Source organism: Camelus ferus, chromosome 6 (assembly GCF_009834535.1).
Source record: "Camelus ferus isolate YT-003-E chromosome 6, BCGSAC_Cfer_1.0, whole genome shotgun sequence".
Taxonomy (NCBI): domain Eukaryota; kingdom Metazoa; phylum Chordata; class Mammalia; order Artiodactyla; family Camelidae; genus Camelus; species Camelus ferus.
The window spans coordinates 39,721,065-39,735,485 of record NC_045701.1 but is presented as its reverse complement, the minus strand read 5'-3'; the positions used below and the strand labels follow the sequence as shown (position 1 = coordinate 39,735,485).

The following is a 14,421-nucleotide window of genomic DNA, read 5'->3' as shown; positions in this document are numbered from 1 at the left end:
GTGTCAGAGCCGGTGGGGACTGTAGCTTCAGGGTGCCAAGCCAGGCAGGGTATTCGCTGCTTTCAAGAAGTGGCTAATCAAGAATTGTAATTACCAACGACAAGCTGTGTGGCAGGAAGATTACTGATAAACAGACAGGCACACACACGCACATCCTCATACATCAACAGGAAAAATTTGAAGCATACAAAAATTGTCAATTACTCCTCTCTGGCAGAAAAATATTTCCCAAATACCAGTGGTCCTGAGGAAGCCGTGTGGATTACATCAAATTTCTGCAAGAGAGGCTGCCCCCACAATTCAAAGCCCAACAGCCTGCGGAGACATGCTATCTGGGCCTTATGTCAGGATTACATCATTTTGAAGTTACAAGAGGAATACCTAGAGTTACCGGGTGGTGAGGGAACGACATGATTAGAAACTCTGTGGTATGGATTCAAACAGTTTCAGAAGCTTTCTGCATATTGTAAGGGAGGGAAAAAAAAAAAACCCACAAATACAAGGAAGAAACAAACTGACCAGCTTTTCCCATTTTGCTGAGGATGGGAACACTCTCCAGAAGAACAGGGGCGAATTTTCCTGCTCTTTCTGATAAAAGATCCCTGCTCATATAGGTTATCGCCTACAATGACGTGAACTAAAAGGTAATAAGGGTTTCCACAAAGATACAGGCGCACAGAGCTGCTGTGTCCTTCTGCCGCCTCATTCATAATTATGGGCGAAATAAAGAGGCGTGTTTGCCTATTTGGGAGGGTGGGCTGGAAGGAAAAGGGACGGGAGTGAGCAGTTCAATATCTGGATCGAACAGAGGAACTTTTTCCCCCAAGGATCCTGCCGGGAGGAGCCTTGACATGCACAAAGTCAGAGCGCAGACAAAGTTGCCCTGGTGAGAACGATAAGGTCACCCGTGGGATTGCTGAGATTATCTCCGTCAAGCACTCGGACAGCACGCAGTCAAATGATGCATCATGCAGTCATCTTCGGGGGGGGGGAAATCAATTTCTGCACCAGGTCGCTATTTGCTTTTCAAAGTGCCCTTGTAGGCCTTCACCACCAAGCATTTATCAATTTAAATGTTGTAAATTGATAATGTGCCACTGTGCCTTGTCCTGTTTCTGAATTATTTTGATACTTATATTTTCTCAATAGTCTCTAAACCCTCAGAGCTTCCACATTCAAAAGGGCATTTTTCTTTGTTGCACAAGAAGTGATGAACTTTTTATGATTAGCAGGGGAGAAAAATGCAGACTTGCTGAGGTGAAAAAACAACAACAAAACACAAGCTGCAGAAAATTATACATTTAAAAAAAATTAAAGCATGCCTATTTGTCTGATTGTGAAAAGGGGGGCCACAGAGAAGTATCTGGGGAGCTATGTGTATTCATTTATTGAAGGAACCCCGATTATCCTAGTGTTGCATAAATTTTGAACACCAACTGAAAAAATGCAACACTTGGCTCCATTATGATAAACCCTCTGCTGTGTTGAAATAATACGTTTTGGTCTTTATATTCTAGCTATCTAGGACGTGATGATGCCAAACAAAAGTAATAACTTGTAAGCTAGTATCTTCTTTTTTTCATCCCACTAAAGAAAAAAAAAATATATATATATATATCTTTTATAAGCATGGAAGCAAGAGTATTAACCACATACTAACCTCAACTTGATTTGCATTGAAAAACATAGAATGGGAGAGTTGAGGCTCGCACTCTGGAAAAGCAAAAGAAAGACATGGCAGTTGCAAAGCATCTTTAACCTCCAGTGATTTATTGGCCCTCAGCCAAGTTATCAGGGGAATCTAATTCTTCTTTATTATTCAAATAAACCACATTTGGCACCATGGTTCCCTTTCAGAATAGCTTCACAAATAGACTGAGCTCTGTCATTTATTTGACCTTGTACTTGTGTGCTGTGGCTGTAATTTTATTTGCCGTTCTATGTAACAAATGCAGAGAAACCTAAGATATGGAGATGAACGACAGGAGGGGGAAAGGAGTTTATAGTAAACATATCTGCATGGCTTTAAAAAAAAAAAAAAAGACCACATTTAAAACAACCACCTACCCCTTTTCACCTTCACCTCTATTAGCTCTTAGAGCTGCAGCCACCCTGCCCCTTGTCAGCAAGCTGCCTTGAACCAAGCCAACGCATAACCTTGTCTACGTCTACCTTCTGGCTGGCTTACAACAGCAAGGAAGTATCTTCTACCAGGATGGAGACTTAGTAAGAAGACAAGTGACTCACATGCAAGCAGGGCACTGGAGGCCACGGGAGGGAGGGTGATGAGAGTATTTCAAGAGAATGCTTAGCTGGCTGTGGGTATTTTCTCATGATATCACAATGTAAGTATCTGTTAATTTCCCAGTCTGCTCTAAGCCCGTTATGTTTTAAATAGAACACTATGTTAACTGGAAAACGTTTTGCTGGCATAGATGTGCATCAGAATCATCATCTCTCACCTCACTTTCAAGATAAAATGTTTTCAGAAGATAAGAGTCCATTTTTATCCTCTGGTTAACTGAGACCCTTGTCCTCTGCCTCTGCCAAATAAAATGTTGAGTTTCTCATCATTATTTAAAAGAAAATGCATGATTTGTGTATGGATGAGGGAAAGCTGATTTAAAAGCACACAAATCATCAAAGTAGTCAATGCTATTGTAAGTTCTGGATGCCAGAACATCATTCTCAAAATGATCTTTGGCACACCAACATCTGAGGGGAGAGGGTCTTCTGCCTGCTCATGAGATTTGCAATATGTGTCTTCATGTTTGTGAGAGTCATTACAGCCTTCCTCTGAATGTGGACTCCAATAGAAGCAAATCAGTATGCTGTAATCCATTTATTAGCCCCTATAGAAATTGTATTTGAGATTATTTTTATATTTCAGCCCCAGAAAATACTTTGCCTTCCTGAAGAAGTAACACTTTCTTATTTTTGATGGTTGACTGCATTTCTCTTTTTGCTTTGGTTACTTGGAAGCTCACAGGTGAATTTGATACTATTAGATCATTTATATCCCTTCTTATAAGCCTCTATTGTGTTCTCCTACTATGCAGTAACAGATTACCTACTTTTATCTTTTTTCTCCCTTAGGCCCTAGTTCTATTTTGCCATTATTTTTTATTGTATATGTTTATTTAAATTATTTCCTTTTTGGAAAGAGGAGGGTATATGGCAACAAATACATATTTCTCTAAGCTTTATCCTACATCAGTCTAGAAACGTTTTTTATGTATCACAACAGGAAGTCTCTAGATTCTTTGGTGATTAAACCCCTTACACATTGGAAGAGAGTTCATAAAAGCCAGCTACACATCATTGCTGCATTTTCAGGACTAGGAAATCCACTCTGTTTTCTTTCTTCATTTTCACTTCTGCCTGTTTCATTAGAGGTAAAGAGCAGAGTTTTCTTTGGCAGCCCTGAATACCATCACCAGGTATAGGAAGTCATATAATCGCCATGCAGACCAAACTCAGCAACGATATTTGGCGATCTTACTTGAAGATAAGGCCTCACGGTGAGTACCCAGGAATCATTTTCACCTAGGGATGCAAGTCAACAGTGCATTCTTCTACAATCTGAAACCACATCTTGGATCTTAAGTTAAGTATCTCTGGCCAAGTCAAAGGGCTGCTGAAGATGTTTGGACACCATCACAGTTCACTTCATTCCCATCATCATGACAAAGTGAAAATACCTTAAAGAGACTAGCTGGCATGCACACGTCCTGGACACCTGAAACTGCTCCACCCAATGGAGTGGAAGACAAAAACCTGCTCTGGCTCCAGCCATCTTCATGCTACACACCCGAGCCTGGTAGAAGTTTCTCTACTTAGTTTCCTCATGAGCCAAAAAAGAATCCTAATTCCTTTCTGAGAACATAAGCCATTTTAAAGCCACTATATTTATTTACATGTTGAAAGAAAATAAAACTGAGGAAGGAATATCTTGAGAGTTACAAATGTAGACACAGCTATACTCTAACACACTGACACCTTCACAATATTCCTCAACAATTTCACTGGATACATATTTGATGACACAGTTACACGTTGTCTTTATTTAACAATGCTGTTTAAAAAGGAAAAGAGGGATCATAACTTTATAGACTCCTTACCACTGTCAAGACTTTGATGGAAGAACCATTGAGTAGAGTTGTAGGATACGAGCAGAGTGTTTGGTTTGCATTTAATTAAGGGTGTGTGTGTGTGTGTGAAGCATGTATAATTGAATAACTCTGAGTACATTTTACACTGTATGTCACCCACGAGTACTCCATACTCCACAACTGAAAAAGGGCACTGAAGACACCTGGGAACAGTTATGTCTCAGGAGACTCGGTCACCCTTCCAGGACTTAGAACAGTCATTGGGTCGGAAAACCTTTCCCAAAGTTTTAGCACAGGTTTTTTTCCCCTCTTCATTCTTTGGGCATTTAAAAGCATACCATGCTCCTACCAGATTATTTTCATGTTAACCAGAACTATTTTTATCCTTGTTTTGAACTCCAAATACACACACTGGCATGTGCAAATGTCACTTTGTAGCAATTTACCCCTCATCATCTCAGTTGCATAATGCCTCCGAATGAAGACTTCCGACGCAAACCACATAGCCTCTACCTAACACTGGACTGTTCGCGGCAACACGGAGTACACCGTCCACAGGGGGCAACAGCACAGTGTGGCCCGCATCTGCCCCGGGGGAGTCAAGATGCTGACTGCTGATATGCACTTTAAGACCCACCCCCTGTAAAGGCAGAAAAAGGCTGCACAGAAGTTGCCAGCTCCTGTCCCATGTCTACCCAGCTGCTTTATTCTGCAGAAACCTCAAAGATTTGTCTCAGACTTTAGGAAAAGACTGACTTCATGTTACAGTCGAGAAGCAGTGAGATCTATTGCTTTTAAGGAGAAACCAGCACAGGGTTAAAGCCAAGTTTTTCTTGAACAGATGAGATTTCAGATGGCCACACTATTCCAGATGCATCAATTTCCTTGAAAATCCAATCCATATATGTGCATATGCTGTGCTGGCAGGAGGACTGACTGAAATGGCCAAAACCCAAGAGCTAATATTCTTTTGGCCAGAATAATGCAATTATTATTTTCCTAGCTATCAGTCTAAGCATACAGAGCCATCTGTTATGCAAAGCAAACATACACATCTCAATTACAGAAAATGCAGTTGCCTTGACAGAATTTGGATTACACTACTAACCAGGGCTGTAAAATGTGTTTTGAGCTAGTATATAATGGATGCTTTTCAGGAGTTCCCTAATTAGCATTTACCTGCTTAAACTAATTATTCATTCCTCTTCTTCAGTGGCTTATTAAACTTTGCTGGATACCCTGCATAAAACAGACGAACACGGGCATTGTGCAACAACAAACAGTGGTGTTTCCAGTTCTATCCTGTACTAACATAGTGGCACACCAATTTCAACACTGGAGATTTTCAATACTAGGCTCCAAAAGGATTAAGACAGGGCTTAAAGTCTATTAAAAGCTATTACAAAACCAGAGATTTTAATGAGATGCAAGAATACCAAGATTGAGTTGACAACAGCCCAGTTTCTATCATCTGGTTTGCTCAAGTCCACATAAAAGAGAATTGCTACATACACCACAGCCAAGAGCTTGCACGTCCTTCAAGGAAGAGTTCCTGGACCCCTGCTTAAATACTCAGAAGTAAATAATTAAATTTGGCAGGGTTTCTCTTCCTCCCCCAACCCTCCTCAAATGCCAAATCTCTCTTATATTTCCCAATGTCTTTCTTGATTTAGCTATTACCCAGCAAACACACGAACAGCCAAGATGGTCTAACCATGCTGGATGCCTCCTTAAAGCAGTGCCAACTTTTGGAAGCAACGAGACTAGGGTGAGTGCCGCTTACGAGGAGGGAGACATATCTTATCTCCGTCTTTAGCTCAAAGGAGCAACTGCATGAGAAGCAGATAATCCAACTTGGCAGATCACATCACATCCGTACTAAAGCCCTCCCACCCAGGCTGTGTTTCTCTCGTGCCAAACCACCAGATGAAAAGGGTCACACTCAGCCAATCACCTGTATGGGCACACAGAGGCAGATGTTCAGCATTTTTATGGGGAAAAACATCTGGATAATTAGTGGAATTGCAAACTTTTCTGCAGGGTGTTTCGGCATTCTGGAGACACAGCCTGTGTCTTGGAATCCAACCCAAGTCCATTTTTTTCTGTGTGTGTCTTCCACGGGAACACCCAGAACTAACATTTAGGATTTTGTCCCTTACCCCATCTGCTTCCGTCTTCTCTTTTTTTCACCTCTGACAGGCACGTGCGAGTAATTAGATGGCAAATAATGAAAGATGATCCTAGTTTATGAAATTGTCTTCCAGCATCAGGAAGCATTTGCAAAGGCAGCAGAATCTATCCTTGCAGGAACCCTCCTTGCAACACATTTTAATGGTCTCTTTCAGCATTTCTTGACTCCAAATGCCTCCCTGTCGTGTGTCAGCTCCCAGGATGACGCGGGGTCCTCCATAAACACCCAGTAATAGGACACAAGGGAAGCACCATTAGCGTGTCCCTCTCCTACCCGACACTGAGGTCTCAAAGTTCAAAACAACTGAGGGAAGAAACTTCATTTGTTCTCAATAAACTAATAATGATCCTTGGCGGGGGTAAGGAGGGGGACTAAAGTTTTTGAGCACAAGTTTATCCCGAACGTTCTGAGCTGACAATTCTCTCACTGACTTTGTGAGGAGTCAGGTAGAGCCATTAAAAAATAAATTGGATAATTCATGCTAAACAGAGTATCTGCCAAAGAAGAAAAGGCATGTGGCGAATGGAGCCTTCCCGGGTGCTGTCAAGAATCTAAATCGTTCTACTTACTTGTGAGAGGCCTAGGTAGATGGAGACTGTTTCAGAAATGTACAAAAATTTTCCTTCTTGATTTAGTGCAAATACAAAGCCATCCAGGGACTGCAGAAAAAAATAAATATATAAATAGGTTAATAAATATATATGTATATATATGATAGAGATTTAATTAACAAGGCATCTGATACAAAGCAACACATAATCAAATTTAAGACCATTTTCCCCTCATGTTTAACGAAAGTCCTAAGATCTTTAACTGCCTGCATTATACACGAACAAATGAAAGGTGTGGATTAAGATTACAAGCTTGCCTTTACTTCACAGACTTCCTTATGTCTCTGTCATTTTGAGCAGGATGTATTACATTCATGTATAAAATCAGGTCATGTTGATCTTATGAGATGCTGCCTTTATTTTTTTGGATTCGCTAGTTACTGAGATTAAATCAGCCCGATTCTCTATTAAATGGCTGAACGGGAATGAGAATGGTAATGGAACAAGAGAAAAAAAGAGTTCCTATATGAAGAGCAGGTAAAATCACCACTTGAGCAACTATGGACATCAATAATTTGCCAATTAATAAAGGATTATGCTCTCCTCACTCCCAGTGCCTATTGTGTTAGAACACATAGGAAAAGTCAATACATTATGGGGGAATGCTTATAGGCTGAAGCCTTATAAACTGTAATCCTTTTTTTTTTCTTTTTACAAAACTCTGTATTAAAGTTTTATTGTGATAGAGCTAGTCTTTCTATTGCAACTTCTGAAACGGAAAGAAAAGAAGAAAGGCGGGGGGCGGGGTGGGGAGAAGGATGCTACACAGCAGCTTTAACTCTTGAATCCTTAGTCTAGTTTTCAAATGCAAGGCTGCATTTTCAGTTTGATGAATGGGGTAAATCATCATGGACTCCAAGTGCAAGGTACCACTCAAACTGAGAATAAATTTGTTTCAAATTCTTGCAATCCAAGTGCATTTTATACGTTCCATCAGCCTTATGTCTTTTGTTTTGCTTTATTTATTTTTAATCAGGTACGTTGCACAGTACAGCTTGCACAGAAAAAGAAGTTTTAAAGATTAGTGATATTCACAAAGGCTGTGAATTTGGAAATGCAGGAAACCCTCAATGGGAACAAGGTACGTGGCAATATTAAATTAATGATGTAATTTTTAAACATGGAAAGGTGGAAGAAACATGTAAGCTTCAGTTAGCAAAATGCACTGCCTCAAATCTCAGCAATAATTTCAGTCTCTTAAAATGCTGAACTTTTTTTGGAGCTATATATGTATACATGAAATATATGTACTTAGTATGTATGTATTTATCTTGCTAGGAGTGTGTGTGTGTGTGTGTGTGTGTGTGTGTCTGTGTGTGTCTGTGTGTGTGTGTGTCTGTGTCTGTGTCTGAAATTTGGATTCCATGCTCCCTGGTGCTTTGTCACACAGCCCCACTGGTCAAACTGTGGGTAGCACCCAACCTCCTCTGATTTAGTGGGTTCTGAAAACAATTCCAAAGTCACATTGTATCACTCCACATAAAAGTAAATTCCATGAACAACAAGATTTGGTCAAGACAGGAAAATAAAGATAACTTACACTTACTACACGATATGTACTAAGCAGTCTGCATGTATTGTCTCTTTTAATTTCCACAAGTGCCGTTTGAGGCCTTTATATTATTACCCACACTTTACATACAAGAAAATTCAGGCTTAGTGAAGTTGGGTAACGTGCTAACCCTAGTAAGTGATGAAGTTAGGATTCAAACTCAGACAGTCAGACTCAGTAACTATACTGTCTTCCACTAAAAATAAACATTCTCTGATACAAGTATATTAATGAAAAGATAAACTGGACAGCATTTCTGAAGTTAAAATATTTATATTAAGACACAGCCTATAATTTCTTAAAAAGCATCATTTGCATGATTTGTTCAAATGACAGATTCCTGCCCTTAGGAGGAGGAGACAAAAGGGAAATGGGATGACAAGAGAGTTCAAAAGTCACTTCCCCAAGAGGTCACCTGGTCACCTCTCCTCTGCAATATCTCCCTGGAAGCATCGAGGAGACGTGGAACAAAGCACTGTCTAAGAGAACTGGACTCTGTCTCTGACACAATCGCCAAACCCTCTGGGGCCTTGTGAGAGCCAACTTTTCAAGCTTAGAGTGTGGTACAGTGGAAGCTACTATGAACCAAAAGCGCCAAAGGGGAGGTTTCCTTTGTAGACGTTGGGGAAGCATCTCATTTCCATATGTCTTCACCCCCAACAAGATGTCTCCTACGGATGACTTGGGAGGATTAAGATTCCCTTTTTGACCTTCCCCCTGGAGAGAAGGGCCTGATTCAGTTTTCCATTCAACCTCCTAACCATGGTCAGGCATACGGTCACAGAGCGATGTGTAAGCCCTCTTCTCAAATGCTGAAATGCCACTGTTAGATTAGAAGGACACAGAGAGAGAGACCACAAGAGGACTTCTATGGGGACAAGCAACCATCAGAAGGCTGAACGAGAGGAGAAGAAAGGACTGACGGAGCTGGCAGAGAGATGACCCCCTGTAGTCTAAACCCTCATTTTTCAGGGGAGGAAACTGAGGCACAGAGAGGGTAAGTGGCTCTGTAAGACTATACAGCCAGCTAGTGGCAGAGTCAGGATTAAATATCCTGCCTCCCATAACATTTATCATTAAAGCATTTATGACACTGTATCATCCTGGTCAGGTGACTCCACTCCCAAGGAGACTGAATTTCTCAATAGTGGAGTGATGTCTCACTCATCGTTAGCCAACACTTATCAACGGCCAAAGTGAGACTTAGTAAATCCAACTCTACCTTCAAGCCCAGTGCTCTCTTTCCTTTACATCACACGCGCTAGAGTGACTAAGAGGGATGGCAATTATTTCCTCCAAGAATTCTGTTTATGGAGCTATTAAATGACTTGCAGATTCTGATGCCAAAGGTATTTAACATGGTCTCGGGTATTTCCTGACATTTGTAAGATCAGAGTTAGATCGGATCCTTTCACAGTCTTTCAAAATACCCAGTGCTATTCATTTGTCACAAACACTCATCCTTTATTTTCTCACTAAAAGGGATTATGATCTTTTTTTAAGTAGGTTTCTATCTCATGTATTTATGAAAATACCAGAGGAGGTTTGGGTACCAAAGCAGGGAAAAAGAATATCTGGAGGTTGAACGTCTGATGCTATTAAGCAGTGGTGATCTAAGAACCGGCCAGTTTTGTTTGGCAAAAACACGGGCTTTGACACATGTTCCAATTTCCCGGTGAGATTAAAACGAGGCTATGACACAAAGCATCCAGTCAATCCAATTAAAAATAACGGCCAATTTGGTGGTGGGGGGAGGAGCCACTAGTCAGATCAGTTGTTTGTCATCACGGAGGTCAACAACACAAAATAGGTTAGTTAATCATGCTTTCCACTTCTATGCTTATCATTTCAGTCAATTGTATCTACAGCAGCAGATGAAGGTCAGGAAGTTCAGGTATGATGACCTCCAAATGAAGAATGGGATATGAAACCAAGTCTACAACAGGTTGGCAAGGTCGCTCTTCACAAAGCCACTGCCTTCTGACTCAGGGTCATCCCTGTCTATAGTTTGTCTTTTGCTGCTTAGGCTAAGAGTAGCCTCAATATTGGTTGAATGTGGAAGTCTTAATTTTAAGAGGTGGGAGGAGGAAAGAAACATTCTATTAGTTAGTCTTGAGAACCAAATATGATCAGTCTGAAAGTTCTGTGGGAGTTTTTCAAATTTTGGATCAAGAAAGCTACTCTATACTGAGCTGTTTCAATTACTGCAGGCTACCTTTAAAAATTTTTTTTTTTTTAACTGCCCACTGTTTTCAACAGGAGCCAATTAAGATTCCAGGGTCAAAGGGTTAATTACATCTTACTCAGTATGTAGAATTTTCTGATTATTAACTAAGGTTGGATTAAGATGAAAAAGAACCTACACAAATGTTAATGCTAGTCCCTCCTTGAGAAGATTTATTATAAAGCCATGCTGAAATCTATCTGCTTTCCTCAAAGCAGATGGAGAACAAAATCTTAGAAGAAACAGTACAACAGATGTTTTCAAGGCATGCAAGTATCTGATTTATCAAGACAGTTTTCTTATTATTAAAACCAGTTCGTAGCCATCTCGACAGGGCTGATGGGAGGTTTCCTTTGTCACATCCCAGAAAGTCTATGAGGTACACATGCAGCAGTGAGGCTTGGATACAGAAGTCAGGAGCTACAGCATCTCTGAATAATAATGTCTGTAATTATAATTTATATCCCCTGACATCAGTGTAACATATAAAGTGTAAGGCACAGTTTCTTAACCCCCAAAGCTGAGTGCCTCTAACAGTATTTGTCAAATGATGAGGCTATTTCCTTGCAGGGTATGAAACTAACTACAGCTTCATGATTGAAAGTATACTAATGTTTAATGCATCGTGCTAAATGGATTTGTACTTGTCAAAGTGGTTTTGTCTCTGCTTTCTTTTCTCTTATGCATATTTCACTACAGCCAAATTTCAGAGTGAAATCTTACTGTGGTGCCCTTATAGGGAGGATTTTCACATACATGACTCCTCTGAAATGAGTGGTTCTCGCTACTATATTCCAATGTAGAGGAGGGGAAAAAAAAACACCCCAAACTCTTTTCCTATGACCCAACTCCAGTTAGAGTGAAGAATTACCAGTAGGCTAGGTTATTTTAATGACAGATTATTTTAAACTAAGCCTTCACCATCTGTTCCACCCCCTAATTATGAATGCAAAAAGAACATATTTCACAATTACATCAGTAAAAAAGTAAGATATACGTGATTTAAATGCATGCGTGTGCTCCATGTCCAATGCACCGTGCATCTGTGATGTTCTTCTAATTCAGGTTTAGATTATGGAGAAAATACCCATCCATGATAAAGCACAGGCTCTGACACACGCAACTTTCCCTCCAAACCCAGGGTTTCTCATTGTTATGACATAATTCTGTTCGCACAAGAGCAGAACATGAATTTGGGCACAATGTTTGCCAGTCGTTAGATACCAGTAGTTTATAACTGCTAAAATGGCTTTGCTGTTAACAAGGAGAGGCGGTGTGAGAAAACTGCTTCTGCTCTGAGTGATGGGTTAGCATCTGGAGTCTGCGAGCCTGCTCGTGAACCACCTCCCCATCATTGGGAAAGAGTGAATAAGCCAAGCATGACCTGGAATGGGAGGACAGGGCTCCGATACATATCTTTCCGCTCTGCTCTGGCAGCAGATAGAAGAGTTAGAAAAAAAGGTTTCTTAAATTTGTTGGCCTTTGGATACAGTAACACTTTGATAGCGCTCATTGAAATGCCACGTTACCCTGTGACGGCCCTCAGGACGTGACACTGTGCCACTGCTCCGGCGCGCACACCCGTGGGCTCCCGGCAACCTCAGGGAGAGCCTGGGCCGGTGCCTAGAAGGGCCCACGGGTATCTGCTTAGGGGGAAGAAACACTTTTCCAAATTTTGCCTCTGCCATCTGAGTTTTAACCAACAAGCTCTGTGCAGAAACAAAAGCCTTATTTTGGAAAGAATCTAACTATTTCCTCAAGGTGGAGAAAACCACACATCAAAGGTGTGGGCTTTTATTTAACTCTCAGGAACCTCCCAGAGCTTTCCGGCTCCTGGGTCTCTTCCTTTGTCTCCCGGCTCTACCTGCAACCAGTCAATAACCATGAAGGATGAGCGCACAGATTTGTATTATCATCACGTACCCAAAGCCACATGTTCCCCAATTACAACACCGAGTTGGATTAATTCTGTCAAATTTGACTATTTTCCCTCTAAAAAAGAATTCGAGGACAACAAACCTTGACACGGCACGACACCTTTCTTAAGAGTGTCCTAAAACACGTAAGTCCAAACGTCTTAGGTGAGAAAGCAGTGCAGAGAGCCACAGCCTGCCTCTCTTCAGTTCTTAGAGGAGAGGTACCAGAACAAAAGGGGAGATGTTGAACCAGCGAAATGTTAAAACATGAAAGGAACAAAGACATCTGCTTTCTGAGCAAGGAGATCAGGTTTTGCCTCTGCTCATTAAAATTCCATTTCGTGGGAGCTGTGTATCAAAGTGCTGACCTCTTTTCTCTGGGATGCTAGTTCAAGCCTTACATCCAGCCTTGAGGGAGGTGGATTTCGTGATTTGAACATCCAGCCAAATGGACACCAGGCTCTGGTATAAAGACAGGGGGCAGCATTTGGTGGAATCACACGTGTCTGTGTCTCTGAGCCACCGGAGGCGGCACGCAGACCCCACATTATCTGTGGCTTTTCCCCGCGGGACTGGGACCCCACCTGAGGCAGAAGTGACCATGAGCTGCTCACAAGCTCCTTTTGCCTCAAGGAGAGGATTCCCACAGTTATTCTAAGGCACAAATATTCACTGCAACATTAAGAGTCTCCTTTTTGTGCATGCAGTATATTAATTTACTGAAACACAGGCTCTTCGGAATCCAGGAGCTAATTCCTTACTGCGCATCTTTTTCTTTGAATTCAGAGTTCTCTTTTAAGTTAAAGGAGGAATTCCCAGGGCTGCACGAGTAATGTAAGCAGTACACTGTACTGTCGTGATAGGCTAAAAAATGGCACTGCTCTGCTCCGGCTACACATGGAGCTTGGCCGCACGCGGGGTTCTAGGTGTCTTTCATGTTGCCTGTGTTATACAAAACAGCACACACACAAAAGAACAGATACTAATAGTTTACTGCACATCCTACAGATCACAGATTAGTGGAAAATAGAGAACGGTCATAATGCACACACACATGATATACATGTAATACGTACCAAATATACTATTATATAGCAATACATACTATAATATGTATCATCATATTATAGAACGTCTTAAACGATGCTCAGTTCACTCAGATAGTCACCACAGAGGAGAGGAAAGGGAAAGAAACTAACATTCGTTAGGCAGGTTACTTAGACCAAATGTGAGCTGTGTATCATTTAATCCTACTTTACAGAAAAAGAAACTGAGGCTCAGAGAAATGAAGTGCAGTGACCAGTGTCACACATCAGTACATGCTAGATCTAAGAAAGGACCCCCCCCTCCCCATTCCTCTTGCTGGTGGGACAGCCTTCTAGGGGTTTCAGGTGTGTGTCACCCCATCACCGCTGCTGGGAACCTGTGCTTCCTCCAGCATCTCTTTCCACCTAGGTGGTTCTCACACTCCTACTGTTTCAGTGGGATGCATTCAGAAGACACCTGCTGAGTGCTTGCTATGCACCAGGCCTGGACTAGCTGAGGTTTTACAAAACTGAACGAGGACCAATTCTTGAGTTACTCTCTTAAAAAAAAAAAAAAATTCATCTGTGTGTTCCAAGACTAAGAAAAAGAGTAAAGTTGGAAATTAACTTCATAACATGAAAAACCCAAGGTAAAGGCAGCTCAGTATACCCTCGATACATGGAGGGGACGCTTGTCTGACATTACCAAGCTCCGCACTTCTAACATGCTGGCTTTGGGTTGGAAAAGGCATGGGTTGATGGAATTTGTATTTTTTTAAGCTTTACTGAG

General features: G+C 41.3%; 1 protein-coding gene across 4 annotated transcripts in view; it reads right to left on the bottom strand.

Moving 5' to 3' along the window:
* NPAS3 (neuronal PAS domain protein 3) overlaps positions 1-14,421 on the bottom strand; it is a 799,363-nt gene that overhangs the window by 221,660 nt on the left and 563,282 nt on the right. For all 4 annotated transcript variants that reach the window (XM_032481854.1, XM_032481855.1, XM_032481857.1 and 1 more), the window contains one exon: positions 6,873-6,962. In XM_032481854.1, coding sequence (XP_032337745.1) covers positions 6,873-6,962 — 90 coding nt within the window. The remainder of the gene's footprint in view (positions 1-6,872; positions 6,963-14,421) is intronic.